We start from the raw sequence: 21117 nt of genomic DNA, 5'->3' as shown, positions 1-21117 counted from the left end.
ATCTTTAAATAGCTGGTGGGCGATATATGAACCGAGATCGGAGTGGAATATCTTATGACCGAGTATGCCAAGACCTAGGGGCGGGGGACCTTGAGCATAATTACATAATCATCCGGGTGCCGCCCACCCGTCCATGGTGGACATGGCGTTTTCTCCGCAATCGGCTAAATACAGCCCTGGGGGATTCCGTATGTCCCTCAAATTCTTCGACTTTACCCCTCCAGATTATTAGACTTATATTGAATGATTCATCTTTAGAGTCAAAGTGTCCAAGAATCAAATTAATTATGCCCATCCCTTTGCTACCCCTCTTTGCTGCGGCGGAGCAACATGCACGACAAGATCCGGACAAGATCGCGGTCGTTGATGCTACCAAACAACAATCCTTCACTTTCGTTCAATTACTAGCTGATGCAGCAGCATTGAGGAAGCGCATAATTGAGCAATTGAGATTGACGGACGATTTGGAAGAACGACGCATTGCCTTCTTGGTCCCCAATGGATATGACTACGTTGCGACACAATGGGCCGTGTGGGCCGCGGGAGGTGTCTGCGTCCCACTTTGTAGGTGAAAGCGATGGCAGCAATGCGCAACATCTTCTATTCGACGCTGACATTCGCTAGGCACAAGTCACCCAGTGAAGGAACTGTTATACACCATCGGTGATTCGGACCCCTCATTGATTATCGTGCACCCGGAATTTGAGAAGATCGCACCATTACTACGCGAAGGATGCACCACTGATATACCCTTTATGGGACTGGAGCCATTCTCTCGAAATGAGGCCCCGACCTTACCTTCTTTCTCCCCGCCGTTTGAGCTCACTCGACGCGCCCTGATGATCTATACCTCTGGAACCACATCAAACCCCAAGGGCTGCGTGACAACACACGGGAATATCACATTCCAAGCGAGCTGTCTGGTCAAGGCCTGGGAGTACTCTCCCTCAGACCGTCTCATTCACGTGCTGCCACTCCACCACGTCCACGGCATCGTCAATGGCCTGGCTGCCAGTTTCCTGAGTGGTACCACAGTGGAGATGCATCCAAAATTCGATCCGAAGGTGATCTGGGAGCGGTGGCAGGACGCTGGCTCCTCAACCTTGTTCATGGCTGTGCCGACCATTTACTCCCGTCTGAATGACTACTTCGATGCTCATATCCGCGGCACGGAACAAGAAGATGCCGCGCGGGCTGGAGCTCGTGCTCTACGACTGGTCGTCAGTGGATCTGCGGCCCTACCCACCCCCATCAAAGAAAAATTCGCGGAGATCACTGGTCAGGTTCTATTGGAGCGATATGGAATGACCGAGATTGGCATGGCGATCAGCTGTGGGCTGGAGATTGAAAAGCGAATCGATGGCAGTGTGGGATGGCCATTGCCTGGTGTCGAGGTGCGACTGACCGAAAAAGAAACCGGTCGTATTGTGGACGAAGTGGATGAGGACGGCATGATCGAGATCAAGGGCGGTAATGTCTTCTACGAATACTGGCGGAAGCCGGAAGCGACGGCCTCGGAATTCACAGTGGATGGATGGTTCAAGACCGGCGATGTCGCTAAACGCGATTCAAGCGGCGCATACTTCATTCAAGGCCGTGCTTCTGTCGACTTAATCAAATCCGGTGGATATAAGATTTCGGCGTTGGAAGTTGAGCGCAAGATGCTGGCCATTCATGCGATTCAAGAAGTTGCTATAGTCGGATTGGCCGACCAGGAATGGGGGCAACGAGTTGCTGCAGTTGTCAAGTTCCGAGAAGGGGTACGTTTTCGTTGAGTCCATGAAGGGCAACTGTTCTTTTTGCATAACTAACAGTGACATAGACTACACCGCTGGATCTTCCTACTCTACGCGCTGCGCTCAAGAACGAGATGGCTCCTTATAAAATCCCAACTGTTTTGAAGGTTGTGGATGGAATCGAGCGCAATGCCATGGGCAAGGTCAATAAGAAGGTCATTGTACAGAAGTACTGGCCGGATAAGGCATGAGCTGACGGATGAAGGGTAAGACATGGCCAGGTGTGTCAATTAGCGAACATACATTCTGAGAGTACCACTATAGACTGAGCATAGACATGAGAAATACAAAGATCCAACTAAACAATATAGTACATTTCATCCGCCTTCTTTGAAGTAATTTCTTACAGTATGAAGTACTCTGATCGTCATATCAACCTCCTGAGAAATTTCCATGGATTTGTAGTAAGTAAGAATAAGAACAGATGGCCGCTTATACGACCTCTATACTTCACGGTGTAACATAGGACTCGTAGAATACGCTATTCATGCATCTTGCCGATCTTCACATGGAATCAGCTCTCGTCATTCCAGCCCCAATGTTGCTCATTCTCTTTTGATATCACCTATATCGGTGACCTTATTCGCTCTCTCTATGGAAGAATGATTTATTGGCGGGGTAATGGATGGTGTGCTAAATGTTATATATTTCTCCTATCCCCCTCTCTCCATATATGATAGCCTTAATCCAAGCCTCAATTCAAGACTAAGTCCCCCGTGAGTTACTATGGCTACTTCAGAAAAGGACGATGTGCGCACTGGCGCCGAGATGGACGCCAGCGATTCTCCAAGTATCAAGGGCATCAACGAGAAGGCCTTGTTACGGAAATTGGACTATCGTCTTTTGCCACCCCTCACATTACTCTATTTGCTCTCCTTTTTGGATCGCAGCAATGTGGGAAATGCCCGTCTAGAAGGAATGACGACCGACATCAAAATGTGTACGTTTTGTGTGTCTTCATATTGATCCGAGGATTAACTGGAATATAGCAGGAGACCAGTACCTTACAGGCCTGACTCTGTACTTTATCGGCTATGTTATTTTTGAGATTCCTTGCAATGTGAGTAACGCCTATGAATATAAATGTCCTGTACAAAGACTAACAGCTACATTCAGATCGTCTTGAAGAAAACCACCCCGAGAATATGGCTTCCGACTCTCACCCTGGTCTGGGGAGTAGTAGCTACACTTCTAGGAGTAGTACAGAATTACTCTGGATATCTGTCTTCGCGATTCTTCCTGGGTGTTGCAGAGAGCGGATTGTTCCCCGGTGTGGTGTTTTATCTGTCCATGTGGTATAAGCGGAACGAGCAACATTATCGCGTGGCTCTGTTTTTCAGCTCTGCCTCGATGGCAGGTGCCTTTGGTGGTATCCTGGCTTGGGTTGGTTTTCTTCTCCTGGTAGATAACCAAGCTAATGGGTTTCTAGGCAATCTCTCACATGAAAGGTGTAGGAAACTTGAATGGTTGGAGGTGGATTTTCATCTTGGTGCGTCCCGATCAACTATACCATGCACTATCATAGCTGACAATCAATTTAGGAAGGACTGTTGACCATTGTTGCTTCGATCATCGCCTATTTCTGGGTATACAACTACCCATCAACAGCCGAGTTTCTATCAAAAGAAGAACGGGAGTTCATCCAATTGCGTCTGAAGAACGACAGCGATGCCACTCGGGATGAGGAATTCACCTGGTCGGCAGTACAGGATGCCTTCAAAGACCCCAAAGTCTGGCTATATGGACTTGGCTTCCACACAATGTCCTTGCCACTGTATACTTTATCACTTTTCCTTCCGACCATCATCAAAGAACTCGGATACTCAGCCGCAAAGGCGCAGCTACTGTCCGTTCCACCGTACGCAGTGTCGTTCTTCTCAACTATTGGTGTTGCGATTGCTTCTGAGAAGACTCGCAGTCGCGCCCCGTTTATCATGGGATCATCTGCCGTTGGATGTATCGGATACATTCTCCTGCTGTCACAGCACCGGGCTGGCGTGTCTTACGTTGGAACTATCTTCGCTGCGGCAGGCATTTACCCAGCTGTGGCTATTGTGCTGTCCTGGCCCGCCAATAATGTGTCCGGCCAGACTAAGCGTTGCATTGCCAACGCCATGCAGATCTCAATTGGGAATCTGGGTGCGGTCCTTGGAACACAGCTTTACCGCGCTGAGAGTGCCCCGCGGTACTTCCTGGGTCATGGATTTGCCTTGGGATATCTAGTTGCCAACATTGTGGTTGTTGGGATCCTATGGCACGTTCTCCGACGGGAAAATGCTGAAAAGGAGCGTCTGAGGGAAGTCCGGGAACTGAGCCCGTTGATGGGAGACGTGGGTGATGCGGAGGGAGAGTTCCAAGGGGATAAGGATCCTCGCTGGGTGTTCCAAACTTGAAAAAAAGTTCGGGCTCAGATGAATTAATGAAGTATATTGTCAGAGTGGGTATATAAAATGCAAAAAAGACGCCAAGTCCCAAAAGAATCCCCGAAATCCCCGAAATGACCCCGAAAGAATCCCAAATGACCCCAAAAAGGAAAACACGACACACACACAACACACATAACGCATAACACACATATGACACATATCACATAACATACACACATAGAAATAGAGACATACACTGAACGGGACCGTCAAATGAAACGGAGATTCATCTAATCTATACAGCGATTTATCACGCTGATTACGGAGTATCGAAAAACATAACTTTTCAAACAACAAGGAAAACAAAACGTCTCACGTAAATCCATGGCGCTTTTGGGATCCTCCTTTCCCACATAATTAGAATGGCAAAAGAGTATCATATTCATGGCGCCAAGACGAGAGCAAGGAGAGCCATGCGGCAGTAGAGGCCGTAGCGCATCTATAATGCAATTAGTTCATTGTTCAGAGACAGCAAGGGAAATTCAGAAACATACCTGGCGGAAGTAAGCAGCCCGCTGGTCGAAGTCGACTTCCTCAGAGATCTCGGCATTGCGAGGGAGGGGATGCATGACAACCATGTGGCTCTTGGCGTGCTTGAGCAGAGCGTTGTCGATGATAAAGGTGTTCTTGAGACGCTCGTACTCAAGAATGTCGACGAAGCGCTCCTTCTGCACACGAGTGGAGTACAGTATGTCGGAGCTGGCGACAATCTCAGGAGTGAGCTCCTCAGACTCGAGGACCAACTGGCCGGAAGCAACGATCTGCTGGCGGACATCGTCGGGGAGAGCGAGAGCCTTGGGGGCAACAAGCTGGATGCGGACATCGTAGAACTGGAGCAGCTTGATGAGGGAGTGCACGGGGCGGCCGTACTTGAGATCACCAGTGAAGGTGATGGTCAACCCGGTGACAGTGCCCAACTCCTCGCGGATGGTGAACAAGTCTAAGAAGGCCTGGGTGGGGTGCTCAAGGGCACCGTTGCCACCGTTGATGACGGGGACCTGGGAGTATTTGGCCGCGATCTCGGTGCTGGTCGAGTCGGGGTGGCGCAGAACAACAGCGTCACCGTAGCAGCCGAGAGTGCGGATGGTGTCCTGGAGAGACTCACCCTTCTGGGTAGAAGAGTGCTGAGTGGAGATGGCAATGGTACGTCCACCGAGGCGCTGCATGGCGGCGTCGAAAGAGGCCGAGGTGCGCGTGGAGGGCTCGTAGAAGAGGGTGGTCAAAACACGGCCCTTCAGGAGGTCAAGAACACCGTGGCGCTGGACTCCAAGACGCATCTCCTGAGCGACGGTGAACAGCAGGTGCAAGTCGGCGCGAGAGAACTGGTTCACAGACAGGATGTGCTTTCCCCGGAAAGCAGATCGGGAGAGCATATCAGCCAGCGAGGGTGAGACCTGCGAGGAGGCGACGTAAAGAGGAGGACCAAGTTCGCCGACAGCGCTGGACAGGGCCCGGAAGCGGCGGCCAGGAGTACCACCGATAGACCCGTGTTTGTCAAGGGAACTCTCCGGGCGAACCATGGGGGTCACGGGCTTCAGCACAGGCGAGGTAGGGACGATACGGTGAGTGGACATGTCGGTACCCTTGATGGCATCCTTGGTGATCTCGCCATCGAGGCAGGTGGTCTTGCCCTGGAAAACAACACGCTGAACGGAGCCACGCAACGTCTTGCCGTTGAACGGAGACCAGGCTTGGGGATTCTGGAAAACGTAGGGGCGGTCAACCTCGACCTCGAGCGAGCTATCGGCCTGGTCGTGCAGCTCGAAGATCTTCTTGGGGTTCTCATAGAGACGAGCGGTGATGTCCTCAATGGTCAGGCGGCCCTCGGCGACAGCGGTGAACAGCAGAGGAATAGCCTCAGCGATGCCGGACTCGGGAGTAGCCTGCTTGCCAGCAAGCTGGAAGGGAATGCTGCCAATAGAGAAGATATCGATGGTGCTCATATGGTCCCATAGAGCCTGCTGGTCCTCGGCGGTGGGCAGGAAGCTGCAGGTCGGGAAATCCTCGCGGGAAAGGAAAAGGCAGTAGATAGCAACATCGCAGGTCACCTTCAGGCCCTTCTCCTTGCTCAGAGCAATAAGGCTGATATCCTCCTTGGAGGTAACACTCATGACGTGAATGTTACGGCTGTGGAGGCTGGCCAACAACAGAATCGAGGCGAGATCATTGCTCTTGGCATCCGTGATCAGGGGTTTGCTTGAGGGCCAGGAGCTGAAGTGGTTGGTGACAGTGGCCACCTTGTTGATGTTACCCGACAAGTGGTTGAAGGGTACGAAGAGAGAGCCAACCTCACCAGTCATCTGGATGATCTGGTCTGAGTTGGTGGCAGTGGCAGCAACAGAGATGTTGAAGTCGCAGAGCGACTTGCCCAGAGCGTTCTGCTGGACAATCTTGAGGTCGCGGGCCGATGTGACCGAGCTGTGAACACCGACAGGCATCACACGGATCATGCTGAAACCACCTGAAATCGAAGCCTTGGAAACAGCTTCGAAGTCCTTGGAACCAACGGAGACAAGGTTCGGGACGAACGCAGCAATATTGATCAAACCGGGGAGGACCACAGTGCGGTGGCTAGTCTGGTAGTCGGCGGGGATGATGTTCAGAGGGAAGTGGCGAGCAATAGCCTCGATCAAGATCTTCGCATTCTTCACGTTGGTGACCAGAGGAGTCTGGTAGTCAACAGCCATACGACGAGTACGGTAACCCTTGGACATGTAGTTGGCAGGGCGGCGGAAGCGGTTGTTGGACGGCAAGTTGATGTACAGATCGATGAGGTTGTTGGACAAGTGCTGGGTGAGAGAGTACTCAGACTTCATCTGCTCCTCCTCGTGGTCCGGAAGATGCTCAAGGTACTTGACAGGCACGCCGTTCTCCTTAAGGAAATCAGCGGTACCAGCAGTGGCGAACAGGTTGTAATCAAGATTGTGGAGCTTCTTGATCGAGGGTAGCATCTCAAGCTTCTCCTTGTAGGAACCAATGGAGAACAGAATGTTGCGGCGGGGAAGACGGAATCCAGTGGACAACAGAGCCTTCAGGTAGGCCTCGTACTTGTCACGACCGAACGAGGCAACCTCACCAGTAGAGGCCATCTCGACACCCAGGACGGGGTCGGCACCGGACAGACGTGAGAACGAGAACTGGGGGACCTTAACACCGACGTAGTCCTTAGGAATTGACACAGGGGGGTACTCCTGGAATGGAATTCCCATCATGGCCTTGGTGGCCATCTCGATGAGGTCAACACCCATGACCTTGGACACGAAGGGGAACGATCGCGAGGCACGAACGTTACACTCAATGACCTTGATGTCATTATCCTTGGCAATGAACTGAATGTTGTAAGGGCCAGTAACGTTCAGAGCATTACCGATCTTCCGGGTAGCCTCCTCAATGCGACGCACGGTCTCCGGGCTCAAATCCTGGGGAGGTAGGATCAGAGTAGCGTCACCAGAGTGAACACCAGCATTTTCAACGTGCTCGGAGATGAAGTGGCCAACCATAACACCGTTACGGGCAACAGCGTCCATCTCAATCTCCTTGGCGTTTTCGATATACTTAGTGATAACCACAGGGTGCTCACGCGAAACATCGACAGCCTGGTTCAAATAGCTGGCCAGATCGTGCTCGGAATACACAGTGTTCATGGCAGCACCAGAGAGCACGTATGAAGGACGGACCAGCACGGGGTAGCCGACCTTGTCACAGAAATCGCGGGCCTCGTCAATGCTAGTCAGCTCCTTCCAAGCGGGCTGATCAACTTCGATACGATCCAACATGCGGGAGAACTTGTAACGGTTCTCAGCACCATCAATCATCTCGGGGGAAGTACCCAGGATGTTGACATTGAGGCGGTGAAGAGGCAGAGCGATGTTGTTCGGGGTCTGACCACCCATGGACATGATCACACCGCTGGAAGTCTCCAGCTGGTAAATGTCCAGAACAGTCTCCAGGTTGATGTTCTCGAAGTAAAGGCGGTCGGCCTCATCGTAATCGGTACTAACGGTCTCCGGGTTGTAGTTGACCATGATAGTCTTGTAGCCCTGCTCGCGGAGCGTACGAATGGTACGCACGGAACACCAATCGAATTCGACAGAGGAACCGATACGGTAGACACCAGAACCCAGAACCATGATACCGTGATCGTCGAACGTCAGGTCATGCTGAGAAGCATTATAGGTGAGGTATAGGTAGTTGGTCACGGCTGGGAATTCGGCGGCAACAGTATCAATCTGCTTGACGATAGGTGTGATACCAGCCTCAACACGCATGCGGCGCACAGCAAGCTCGTTGGAGTCCAAGAAGTTGGCGAGCTGACGATCGGAGAAACCAAGCTGCTTGGCCTGTCGGATCATAGGCACAGGCACAGTGGTAGCATTGAAGGTGGACATGGACTTGCCGAAGTCGCTGAGGCCCTTGAGTCGGCTGAGGAACCACTTGTCAATGTTGGTGAGTTTCCAGATGTCATCAACAGTGTAACCGGCGGCCATGGCATTGGCAATGGCAAACAGACGCTGGTCGGAGGGAGTCTGGAGCTCGCCCTTGATGGACATGAGGGCATCGGACTCATTGAAACCAACGTTGTGGAAATCAACCGAGCGAATAGCCTTCTGAATAGCTTCCTCGAAGGTTCGGCCAATGCTCATAACTTCACCGACACTCTTCATGGAAGAACCAAGCTGAGTAGACACACGGGTAAACTTCTTCAGATCCCAACGAGGAATCTTAACCACGCAGTAGTCGAGCGATGGCTCGAAGCAGGCGCAAGTGGACTGGGTGACCGAATTCTTAATCTCATTCAGGGGGATACCAAGACCCAACTTGGCAGCAATGAAAGCAAGAGGGTATCCGGTAGCCTTAGAGGCCAGGGCGGAGGACCGAGACAGACGAGCGTTGACTTCAATGATACAGTACTCCCTCGAGAAGGGGTTGAGGGCATACTGAATGTTACATTCACCGACAACACCGAGGTGACGAATGACGTTGACTGCGGTGGTTCGTAGCATGTTGTAGTCTTCGTCTGAGAGGGTCTGGGAAGGAGCAACGACAATGGAGTCACCAGTGTGAATACCAAGGGGATCGAAGTTCTCCATGTTGCAGACAGTGATGCAGTTGTCCTGGGCATCACGAACAACCTCGTATTCAATCTCCTTCCAGCCCTTCATACTGCGCTCAATCAGCACCTGGGGGCTGACGGCCAAAGCCTTAGTGCAGAGCTCCTTCAGCTGATCCATGTCCTCCGCGAAACCACTGCCAAGTCCACCAAGAGCGTAGGCGGCACGAACAATGACGGGGAAACCAATGTCCTCAACCACACGCAGGGACTCCTCGAGGGTGGAAGCAGAGGCAGACTTGGCGCACTTCTCGTTGATGGAATCCATGCTGCGAGCAAACAGCTCACGATCCTCAGTAGTGATGATAGTATCAATAGGGGTACCGAGGACCTTGACGCCGAGTTCTTCGAACTCGTCCTTAAGCTGGATACCCACGGAAAGGGCAGTCTGGCCACCGAAAGTGACGTAGATGGCATCAGGACGCTCGTGCTTGATCACCTTGCGGACGAACTCGGCGTTGACGGGCAGGAAGTAAACCTTGTCAGCCAGACCCTTGGAGGTCTGAATGGTGGCAATATTGGGGTTGATCAAAATGGTGTAGATACCCTCTTCCTTCAAGGCCTTGATGGCTTGACTGCCAGAGTAATCGAACTCTCCAGCCTGACCAATGCTAAGACCACCGGAGCCAAGAACCAGAACCTTCTTGACCGAGACTTTGGGGGCGGCCAGGAGATTATCGGCCTTGGTGCCACCGGGGAAGGAGACAGGCATGTTGAGAGCCTCGGGGGAGTCAATGGTAGACTGGATGGTGTTGATGAACACATCAAACAGGTACTCGGTATCCCGGGGGCCGGGTGTGCTCTCGGGATGGAATTGAACACTGAAGAAGGGACGGCTGGTGTGACGAATACCCTCGTTGCTGCCGTCATTGGCGTTGACGAACAGCTCTTCCCATCCGTTATGAAGGCTGCTGGCATCCACAGCAAAACCATGGTTCTGGGAAGTAATGTGGCACTTGCCAGAGAGCATGCTTGTGCAGGGGATGTTGTGACCACGGTTACCGAACTTCATCTTGGTAGTCTGAGCGCCGACAGCACGAGCAATCAACTGGTGACCCAGACAGATACCGAAGACGGGAGTACGAGCATCCTCGAACATCTTGGTCAGGTTCTTAATGGTAACAGTAAGGGTCGCGGGATCACCAGGACCGTTGGACACGAAGAGACCGTCGAAGTCCTTTCCAGCAAGGGTGGGGAAATCATAGTCCCATGGCACAACCAGAACCTCGACACCGCGGGCAAGCAAACAACGCAGCTGGTTGTACTTCATACCGACATCCAAGCAAAGGACGCGGACTCCACGGCCCGAGGGGTGTTTGAGGGCGACATTGGCGGGGGGTGTGAATAGGCGAGGTTCGCGAATCGAGACTGTAAGAATAAAAAAATGATGTCAGAAAACCTTTACTTTTTCATGTAGAAGCTTGGTAGATCACTCACCCTCAGCGACGAGGTTCTTTGTGTTGGGATCCACCCATTCAGTCTCCTCGAAGTGTGACTTCCAGTCGACACCGCTAGTAGCAGCAACATCAGGAGGGGAGCCAGACTTTTGCAGCAACATGCGACCCAGCATGCTACCGGTCTCACGAAGGCGCTTAGTCAAAGCACGAGTGTCGACACCGTGCATAGCCGGAATGCCCTCGGACTTGAGCCAATCGCCCAGGGAGGACTTGGCCAAGAAGTGCGAGTAATCCTCACCGGCGTAGGATGCCACCACCAAGGCCGAAATGTGAATCTGACTGGACTCGAAGTGCTTGGGCAAGTCCTTCAGGAGCTCACACATCTCATCGTGCGAAGGGACACCGTAGTTACCCACGAGCGGGAAAGTGATGACCAGGATCTGGCCACGGTATGAAGGGTCGGTGATAGACTCGGGATAACCGACCATACCAGTCTGGAAGACCAATTCACCCGAGGCACTCTTTTCAGCACCAAAGTTGTAACCTTGGTAGACAGTACCATCTGCGAGTTCGAGGGCGACCAACCGGTCTGAGCCACCCCGAATTGGGATGGAGGCCGGCTTGATCACTCCACTGACGGAATCCATGTTGGACTGGGCCTCTGGGTATCCGACTACACTACCCAGGTGTGGGCTGGTAGGCAGAGTTGGATCCTCAAGGGAATTGGGAGACATCGTAATTGGTGTGAGGGAACAAGTCCTCTCGGGGACGATCTAGTGCGATCTCGTGCGAGCAGGTCACTCTAGTTCATCTGTGAAATTTTGTTTGTTTGGCTTGCAAGGAAAGAAAGGACCGCAGAAGGGAGTATAGATATATAAAGAAGGAAAGACAAGAAACTGTTTGCTGCAACCAGCTGTGGAGGAGGGAGAGAGAAAAAGCAAGTTCGGCAGAAAATATTTTCATGCAAAAAGCTTTTCCTAGCCCCACTCTTTTTCTGCTTTCGGACAATCCGTTTCACCGCAGAGATTTTCCGTTGCTCTGATTTCTATAGAGTGTATTGTGCTATTGTAGTACTCTTTTTTTATGGTATACGGTTCAATTGAGAAGTTTGGGGGATTAGTGATTCTCTATCTACATGCACGCGTTACTGCATATGATGCAATGCACGGGCAGTGGGCCGATAACGATATCGTATATTGGGGCAGTCGGGTATTCACATGTTTACGGAGTATACGGAGCAGAAAAACCTTAGATATATATATAAGACATCTTGCTGTCTCGTCTCAAAAATGTGTAGTACAATGCCGGTCATCCCTTCTGTTACATGTGTGGCGAGTATTTCTGACCTGTCGAATTCTGTTGCATCTGTATATGCAGGCTCTGGATGTACATCCTCTGCATACTGTGGAATCAAGATTACGGCCAAGATAATAAGCGATCTCCCTTAAAACTGAAGGCTGATATAATATTGGACAGTCCAAAGATTAAACATTTAAACATTTAAAGATCTAAGATCTAAGATCTATGTATGAAAGGGTAAACACCGAAGAACAAATAAGCTTACAAGGAGTGAACCGGGGTTATCAGCACAATGACGTGGGGGGTTGGCCATAGTAAGAACTTAGATTTCCCTCTAACACCAAAAGGTACATACGATATCTTTGGAGTTAGTTCCGCTTTCACCTGGGCTTGAGCAAACCTTCACCTTCTTACTTTGGTCTCCTGCCCTTTTCCCTCTTTAGTTTTCTCGCGCGCTCTTTTCCGGAATGCTCTAGCATCCTACAACCTCCCAACAAACAACTTCGGTTATGCTGATTTAGACCTTGAAGTTTCCTCGCCATGTTCGCCTCGCTGCTGCGTCCAAAGCGCCAGCGCGGGCAGGTCGAGCAGTCCCCATTCTCAACCCCCTCCCCGTGGTTTCGCTCCACACACAACAACTCGCGACGCGTCCCTCGAGCCGATGAAAGCAGCGATGATGCGCCAGAGCTTCACGAAATCGATGAGGAAGATATGGACCAGGACTGGGAGGAAGGGGAAGAGGAAGAGGACGGACCACTCGAGTCTACACCTCTATTGCCTATGTTCTCTGCGTCGCATTTGGGTACGGAGATCCTTGAGGTACGGTGTATACGGACAATTGACCAACATGATTAGATGCGCTGCCTGTTTACAACATCACCCACGCCATTCGTCCTTTGATCGCTTCACGCTGCGAAACCACCCTCACATGGGACCAACTACGCTCGCCGCAGGTCTCCCAGTTCCTGATCAAGCCGATCCTGCAGAAAATCATGTCGGCCCACTTTTCGCGCGCGACCCTCTATGCATTGATGGCCAACTGTCTGCAATTCGAGAGAGAAATACACCTAAGTCCGGGGAATAGCGGGGCAAATCAGACACGGGCAATGGTCAGTGAACTGTTGGCGATAAAGCTATTGCGGGAATACTCGACCCGCGAATTGATCGATGCGCTGTCCTACGAGTTCTATCCACTTCAGGGCCAGGATCAATCCACAATATTAGTCACTGGCCCTCATCGGAAACGGGTGGTTGCGGCCCGTGTCTCATGCTTAGAGGTTGCTATCCGCGCGCAGGCCAAGCGATTCTTGGCCCATCCTGTCGTCGTGCAACAATTGGAGGCTATCTGGGCGGGGACGGTTGTCTTCCACTCGGCCGCCGACAGTCTCCATCGCTCTATGAGCATGAACCAAGGTGGAAACCTGGATTATGGGGCAACAATGGATCCCAATGATGATAATACGACCGAGTCCAGCAATAAGATACTTCGGCGGTCAGTGACGATCTACAACCCCCGGGACGCATCTTTGTTCAAATTATCGCGGCTGAGGGTGCCGCGCTATCGGCAGTTTCTTTCCACCCTATCCTTTGCAGTACTCTTGGGACTGTTCCTGGCGGTTTTGGAACAGCGCAGCCGCAGGATCACATCTCTTGAGATCTTATTCTGGTTTTGGAGTGCCGGATTCATGCTTGATGAAGTTGTTGGGTTCAATGAGCAAGGCTTTAGTCTTTATCTGATGAGCTTCTGGAATCTGTTCGACGTCGGGATTTTGCTATTGCTCTTCGCATATTATTGCTTGAGGATATACGGCACATTCCTGACCTACCCTAGAAGTGAATATATCGCCGATCAAGCCGTACGTTTTTATGTTTACCAGGGTACTTTTATTGGCACATGCTAACCCATCTCAGTTCGATGTTCTTACAGCTACAGCTCCCTTGCTATTCCCGAGGTTGTTTTCTATATTGGATCATTATCGCTACTTCTCCCAACTCCTCATTGCTTTCCGAATAATGGCCTCAGACCTGATTGCCGTCTTCGTACTCATCGTCATTTCTTGCTCTGGCTTTTTTGTCTCTTTCTTGTACTTTGGAGACAACAAGTCCCCCAAAGTGGTGGCTTATGGTTTGTTCCAGATGCTGATGGGATTTACGCCAACCGCATGGGCAATGTGGGATGAATACAACTTTTTAGGGAGAACAATTCTGACGGTTTTCCTGTTCATCTGTCATTTCGTCGTCGTCACTATCTTGATCACGGTTCTAACCAATTCTTTCATGAGAATTGTCCAGAATGCAAATGAAGAACATCAGTTCTTGTTCGCTGTCAATACCATCTCGATGGTCAAGTCTGATGCTTTGTTCTCTTATGTGGCACCAACAAACATCATTGCCTGGCTAGTGACACCATTCCGATCCCTGATGCCGTTCCGTGACTTCATTCGGCTCAATCGGACCATTATCAAGATAACCCACTTACCCATATTATTTACAATTTGCCTCTATGAGAAGACAATCCTCAGTTCTCGAGTCGTCCAGCCGATGGATCTAATTGAACCTACTTCACAAAATGAAACACCAGCTCATATCCAACAGCCACGTCGATTCCGTGGTTTCAGCACCAGTGCATCGGTTCTCAGACGGGAGCCATCTGTGGCAACATACCAGAAGGATCGGGCGTTGGAGGAAGTGTTTCGACGCCCATATCGTGGCGATCGAATGCGAGGCCCACCAAGCACTGTGCATGAACGCCAGACCAATAATGTCATCAAAGACTGGATGCAGGAGATCGGCTCTGGACCAGCTAATGGACCCGATGATGTGGACTCGCTAGTTGCGGACCGTCATGGCATGCACCGACAACGATTCAAATTTCCATTCCGCGCTAGATTATCTAACCCACCTCGAGATTTCACCGAAACCACCCGATCAGTTGCTTCGAATCCTGAGGACCGAACAAGCTGCGCAGCCAGCCCAGTCATCCGGTCTCGGCGCACAAGACCCTCTATCTCGCCCACTCAGAAACGACAACTCTCCCTTCATACAGACATGGAGGGTGATGACGAACTTACCAGCAACGATGGTGACTCAAATGATAACAAGCAATCGGCTCTAGGGTCCACGGGTGAGACAGCTGACTCGGTTGAAGGTGCGGAGAGGCCGTCGCCCAAGTTCTACAGCTCTCGTCCATCTACCGCAAGAATGATGTCGCGCCGCAACAGCCCTACACGTCGCATCAGACATACACGGAATGCTTCTGGGGTCACCATGTTGTACAATCCAGTTGGATCTCTAGATGAAGAGACCGAAGGCCGGGTCACACCTACACGGCCGGATACGGATTCCTCCGATGGAGAATCACCCCCTTTTGCCTCCACCTCGTTAGATCAGGGTACCATGAAGCGTCACGACATATCTCGTGCTCGGAACCCTCCAATTGGACTACATATGTCCGTTCCCGATATAGATTACCTAACTAATCGGTCCACGGGCACCCGACCTCGATCATCCCTTCTCTACGATCTGGGATCTGATCTAGGCGACAACAAGGCCGTGGCGAGTGGCTTTTCCGGTGCCCTCCCGTCAAGTTTCCAGACCCAACTAGGATTTGCCCCACCCGTTCGTCGTGAACCCCCAACCCAAACCCAAGACATGCTCAGCAAGTTGGTTCTAGCTCGCATGAACAACATCGAAGAAGGGTTCCGTGAGGTGATTAAAGAATTCAAAGATCTTCGCCGCAGCGAGTCTAGCCGCAGCCCAAGCCGACCGGACGAGTCCCGGGGGGCTACGCGTGAGAAGAAGAAGCGTGACAAGAAAGACTCGAAGAAGAAGAGTGTCGCTTCACCTGCAAGCCGGGCTGCTAGTGGTGAAGACCCATTCACAGGAAATCAGCCGGGTGATGATACCCTGCCGTCTTCTTAACTATTCAGTACATTCTATCCTTTGGTGCTAGCACCGTGTAAAAATTCCTGTAAATTGATTCGGAGGATCTTTTGCTTTCCAGATATCTACTTTTGACCTGGCGCGTTGGCTTTTTGATTTGCGGATACCAGATACCATCTCATTCGGGGTACATAACGGCTTCGACGTTCAATATTCATCAATCCATACATGAAATCTTCAATATTCCAACCTTTCTAGCCAATCCAATCCTTATTTCCTAGTATGCTTCATGCTTCCCGGCACCATTTCCCCTTAAAACTTTGGCCTGGACACTGGATATTCCTTTCGAGGCGGGTGGGCAGTGCGTCCAAATTTATCGCCTTGATCTGTTTGTTCAGACTCGCCACCCCGGTACGTCGCTACCTCTTTGCTCGTATTGAGCGTGCCTGGCTGGGGAGCTAGGAAGCGGAACATTAAAGCTGTACCACCAATGACGCCAAAGACACTTAGCAAGGCGATGCTGCGACCTCTGATTATATTCTGTGTCAGTATAGAACATCTACTCCCAGGGCAGATACTGACTTCATCGGTCTCCGACCTTGATAGAAGGCTTCTGACATGCTAATCATGATTGAGGTTATAAATGAGGTTGTTTTGGATAGTAATGTTGTTTCGGGAGATTCAATTGCTTAACAGGAGAATCAATTCCGCGCTGGATATATATCGAAAAAGGATAATGACATGGCCATGACCACATGGTGATTAATGGTGTCCGCCACTTCGGATCTTCCCGAGGTCATCTTAGACAGCTCTCTCTTCTTCTTCTTCTTCTTTTTCTCCTTCTTCTTCCATACTTTTTAAAATAAAATATCTTGGTGTACTATTCAGTGTGGAACATGAGCAAGGCCTAGATACTTGCATTTACATAGAACTGTATGCCTTGTGTGTAAATTCTACATCAATTCTTTGGGGCTATTCTTGTATTAGTGATATGTGTGTAGAAAGCATCGAGATCTAAAGCAAATAAGTACCCGATAATGCACAAGATCGCCTACGGTGTGCTCTGTATATCTCTACTATAGATGACAGATGATTGATATAGGTACTCCGTACTTCGTGAATGTAGGTACTAGTAGTATCAAAATAGCAACTCTAGAAGTACGAAGTGTCCAGCTTATAATCACCCCATCTACCATAAGCGAGCCAATGATCCCATGTATTTTAAGTCTTGTCCAGTGTGTATTATCCATAGCCTCCTTCAGAGCGTATACATCACTGACAGAAGATGACTTTAAACATGAGGAAGTGAAGATCCTCTTTGCTTGGAATTCTACTGCAATAAGACCAATAGAAGATTGTATACAAAACACTTCGGCTGTGACTATCAGTTGCAAGCCTAAATGTATTAGATGAACAACTCTGCCTGACATTTAATAATCTCATCCCATATAAAAGACACCAACAACTCCAGAGCTATAACCGGTCCGGGTTAAGGTCCGCTGCCGCTGACTCAGCGTCTTTGCGCACCTGCGCACGTACGTAGGCAGGCGGGCGAACTGCCACCGGACCTTGCAAACGATTTAGGTCCTATATCTGAGTATCACAAGCGCTTGGAAACTGTAGCTCTTCCATCGCTTCCAATTACTCCTCTTTTCTACTACGGGTCCTATATATTTGAGGTCACGGCACTGACATCATATCACTATGGCCTCATCCTCCAAGACGAGCTCTTTGCTCTAGTAAGTCTTGCTGTCTGACATTTGAGGAGTCAAAGAAACTATTTTCAGACTAACAATGTAATCAACTTCAGCTCATGCATCGCCTATCGCACTACCATTCTGGCCGAGCACTCCTCGCCGGGTAGTTCAACGAGTGCCGCCTCGTCACTAGCCTCAATCATCCTCCCAAAGATCACGCACGACAAGCCACAAAAGCTCACCTTCACCCATGAACGACTGTTCGTCCATTACATTGCCGACTCGCCAACCGGCAACCAATCCGGCGATGGCAACATTGCGGAGCCCAACTCACACGCTCCCCTGAGCTTCCTGGTAGTTGCATCGGCAGAGCAAGGCCGCCGCATCCCATTCGCCTACCTGCTAGAAATGAAGCGCAAGTTCTTAACCACCTACAACCCGTCCACAACCGACTTCGCTACACTGCCCGCCTACGGCTGCGCTGCCTTCAACAACGAGCTGCGCTCTCTCCTCCAATCCTACAACACCGCCCCGCCAGCAGACTCCCTCGCGTCCGCCCGGCGCGAAATCGATAGCGTCCGCGATATTATGACCGAGAATATCGAGCGGGTCCTGGAGCGCGGCGAGCGCATTGATCTGCTGGTTGACAAGACGGATCGGCTTGGCGGAAGTGCGCATGACTTCCGGATTCGTAGCCGGGGACTGCGGAGGCGGATGTGGTGGAAGAATACCAAGTTGATGATTATGATTGTGATCGTCATTATCTTCTTGCTGTATCTGTTCATTGGTATGGGGTGTGGACTACCTGCATGGGGGAAGTGTGTTGGACACTAGCGCATTCTAGGGTGGCTAGTCGAATATTTCAGCGAGCGTGCTTTTTTTTCAAATATCCAGTCTCTGGGGTTGCTTCGGGTTTCGACTTTCTCATGAGACCACGATGCGATGGTCATCTGCTTTTCTGCTTTTCTGAGTTTGCTCCGTTTTTACTACTTGGATTATTTTCTTACTCGAGCTTGTATATTACAGCTATCTGATTTGTATTCATTATGATATTGAAGTTTGCATATATTTTTTAAGGACTTGAGTGGTGACTTATGTCTAGCTAGTAGGTCTGGTATGTCTCAACTTTCAGATGTCTCCTCTTGTCAAGACTTGGGCTATTGTAAATGATGAATTTCTTGTTTGTTTTTAAAGAAGTGACCGTTTATGCAATAAGGTATAAAGATTTCATAGGCTGATTGATTGGTTGTCTAGTTGGGATTTTGCCACTGATTCTACTGAGCAAGGCGACAATATATACATCGGATCCCCCCGATATGTATCCATAAGTCAAATAAGCAAATTTTTCACCGAGTTTTAGAAAGAAACGACCATCTTTGAGTGCGTATGGTTAGACAGTAAAGCTCCTAACAGTGGGCGCATCGAAATCTCGTTGATCTCTTCCATAGCCACTGCAATCTGCCGCTCTTGACGATATGCAGCCAGCATCATACCATCCATGCGGGGTTCCTATCCATAGGTACATAGATACCAAATGATAAGTAACGAAGACAAATGTTAGAAAATTGAAGAGAAAACATTGAGACAAGTAAATCAACTGATTGATTGAGAATATCCACTATCCAATATCCCCCGCACCGAAGATACGATTCCTACAGTTTACAGCATATACCCCAACTTGGAGTAGGATATGTACCTCACCTTCAAACCCACTTCGTCCTTGCCCGAAGGCATCAGAGTGAGTCTGCAGGTGAGACAGAGGCTACCAGCTTCCCAGTAGCCCTGTGAATAGTTTACGCCAAGTGTTTACCTCTTCAACCATGGGATCCGTCCTAAAAGGACGGGATTGACGAGGAGATATATCAGGCGACATCTTTGGTTTCAATAGAGAGGAAAAGAGATGGAAGCGAGTGGAGACAGGTCTCTACAAAATCGAGCAAGGAAAAGCATGCTAGAACGGACGAGCTGCAAACTGGACAAGGAACGTAATGACCTGAAGATTGAGCTGTAGCATTCGACGGAGGTTCCTATGTGCGCGGGAGACGAAGGAAGAAGAACGCCGGCTGCGCAAAGTGAATTGCCTTGCGAGCACCGACTCCGGATAGAAGAAAAAGGAAATTTTTTGTTCATTTTTCATTCATCGCAATGCACCTGGTTTCAGAAACTTTACCCTGATCATAGCAGGCTGGAAACTCCGTTTCTCAGAGTCCTTCAAGTGAACCCGCGCCGTCAACCGCCATTGCAACATGAACCTATACCCCACACGTAAGAAATCCCTTAAGTCGACTTGCTCTTGACAGCCTCACGACCCTTGGCGATGCGCTCAATGATCTGCTCACGGTCCTTGTCGAGGTGCAGCTTGGTGATGACAACCTTGGAGGGGTGGAGGGGAATGGGAACGCTCTGGCCGTTGCTCTTGTCGCGAACGATCTAAAACCGCAGTAAGTATCCGCAATAAGCGTGATGTGAATTCGAATCGTACCTTCTCGACGAAGATGGAGAACTTGAGACGGTAGACGTTGGTAATCTTTCCCTCACGTCCCTTCTGGGAACCTCTGGCAACAACTGCATATAGTAGTCAGTTTCGAGATCTCGAGATTATTCCCAGGTTGTATCAATGAAACTCACCGACTTCGTCGTCCTTGCGGATGGGAATGGAGCGGATCTATCACAGAACACTGGTTAGAATCGTCGCGTATTGAACCATTCTGGCGCCTGTATCGTCCGTAGTTTCCAATTCCAAAAACTCGACCCGAACAGACCCAGATTCGATTTGGAGGTTCATGTGGTACATACTCCGTACTTCTCCTTGAGTTCCTTGGAGACGGGGGCGCTGAGGATGACACGGCGCTCGCTGGAGGGGGCCTGGAAGTGTGCCTTGCGAGACTTGCTCCGCGAAGAGGCGATACCTGGAGACACCATCAGTATTGAAAGTTGAAGATTGGCGAAAATTCGTATTGATAGGGGTTTCGAGCAGTGGTAAATCAAATCGGCGCAAGGCGAGATGCGAGAGAGTACGCACCGTGGGTTCGGACAGCCATCTTAAAGGTCGTGAGTGGGAAATGAACGGGTGTCGTTGGCGTTGGGTCGAAGAGAGGATCTTTTCTGGTGTAGCCGAATATTCCAAGTTGGAGCCCCGGGATTGTGTGCTTACTAATTTCCCGCTAAGCCATCTCAGGGCTTGCGACTAGACACCTGACCTCTAAGGCCACAAAAGCCCGTGGTATGATTGGCTGATAGCGGGATCCACCTCCGACGCGCTTCTCAATGTGGCTCGACATCGCCAGAGCTCTTTGGCCGCGCTTTTGCAGCACTGTTGGAAGTTTCCTTCCTTGATTCTTCAGTTTGCCATTTTTTGTTTGCTAGTATTTTTGAGTCTATCTGTTATACCCGCTTTCCCCCTGTCCGGCCACGATCCAACCCTCCATGCGCAACGGAATCTAATCAAGCCTTCTCTTTGCTCGGTCCTACAACATCTTAGCTATGCGCTTATAGCTGCTATATAGCCTC

At 50.3% G+C, this 21117-nt stretch overlaps 7 protein-coding genes across 7 annotated transcripts; 4 read left to right on the top strand and 3 right to left on the bottom strand.

Annotated features, from left to right (window-relative positions):
• Positions 1-287: 287 nt before the first annotated feature.
• On the top strand, positions 288-1987 carry LCP9604111_1244 (acyl-CoA synthetase; the record flags this gene model as incomplete). Its single annotated transcript, XM_039076161.1, has 3 exons — positions 288-564; positions 625-1760; positions 1823-1987. 3 exons carry the CDS (start codon positions 288-290, stop codon positions 1985-1987), a joined length of 1578 nt encoding a protein of 525 aa, XP_038933792.1.
• Positions 1988-2522: 535 nt separating this feature from the next.
• LCP9604111_1243 (uncharacterized protein) lies at positions 2523-4189 on the top strand (the record flags this gene model as incomplete). The annotated part of the gene is made up of 5 exons (XM_039076150.1): positions 2523-2736; positions 2786-2856; positions 2913-3179; positions 3226-3285; positions 3338-4189. The coding sequence occupies 5 exons, from the start codon at positions 2523-2525 to the stop codon at positions 4187-4189; spliced, it is 1464 nt and encodes a 487-aa protein (XP_038933791.1).
• Positions 4190-4604: 415 nt separating this feature from the next.
• LCP9604111_1242 (bifunctional carbamoylphosphate synthetase/aspartate transcarbamylase) lies at positions 4605-11463 on the bottom strand (the record flags this gene model as incomplete). Its single annotated transcript, XM_039076139.1, has 3 exons — positions 4605-4661; positions 4717-10700; positions 10770-11463. The coding sequence occupies 3 exons, from the start codon at positions 11461-11463 to the stop codon at positions 4605-4607; spliced, it is 6735 nt and encodes a 2244-aa protein (XP_038933790.1).
• A 1105-nt stretch (positions 11464-12568) lies between these two features.
• LCP9604111_1241 (ion transporter) lies at positions 12569-15949 on the top strand (the record flags this gene model as incomplete). The annotated part of the gene is made up of 3 exons (XM_039076128.1): positions 12569-12830; positions 12884-13884; positions 13940-15949. The coding sequence occupies 3 exons, from the start codon at positions 12569-12571 to the stop codon at positions 15947-15949; spliced, it is 3273 nt and encodes a 1090-aa protein (XP_038933789.1).
• Positions 15950-16222: 273 nt separating this feature from the next.
• LCP9604111_1240 (uncharacterized protein) lies at positions 16223-16539 on the bottom strand (the record flags this gene model as incomplete). The annotated part of the gene is made up of 2 exons (XM_039076117.1): positions 16223-16439; positions 16493-16539. 2 exons carry the CDS (start codon positions 16537-16539, stop codon positions 16223-16225), a joined length of 264 nt encoding a protein of 87 aa, XP_038933788.1.
• A 1075-nt stretch (positions 16540-17614) lies between these two features.
• On the top strand, positions 17615-18441 carry LCP9604111_1239 (synaptobrevin family protein; the record flags this gene model as incomplete). Its single annotated transcript, XM_039076106.1, has 2 exons — positions 17615-17649; positions 17721-18441. The coding sequence occupies 2 exons, from the start codon at positions 17615-17617 to the stop codon at positions 18439-18441; spliced, it is 756 nt and encodes a 251-aa protein (XP_038933787.1).
• Positions 18442-19884: 1443 nt separating this feature from the next.
• Positions 19885-20648, bottom strand: LCP9604111_1238 (60S ribosomal protein uL24; the record flags this gene model as incomplete). Its single annotated transcript, XM_039076095.1, has 5 exons — positions 19885-20037; positions 20090-20172; positions 20236-20272; positions 20404-20516; positions 20630-20648. The coding sequence occupies 5 exons, from the start codon at positions 20646-20648 to the stop codon at positions 19885-19887; spliced, it is 405 nt and encodes a 134-aa protein (XP_038933786.1).
• Positions 20649-21117: the final 469 nt, after the last annotated feature.

The sequence above is a fragment of the Penicillium roqueforti genome, assembly GCF_015533775.1.
Source record: "Penicillium roqueforti strain LCP96 04111 chromosome Unknown scaffold_01, whole genome shotgun sequence".
Taxonomy (NCBI): domain Eukaryota; kingdom Fungi; phylum Ascomycota; class Eurotiomycetes; order Eurotiales; family Aspergillaceae; genus Penicillium; species Penicillium roqueforti.
This window is presented reverse-complemented; position numbering and strand designations above follow the sequence as displayed.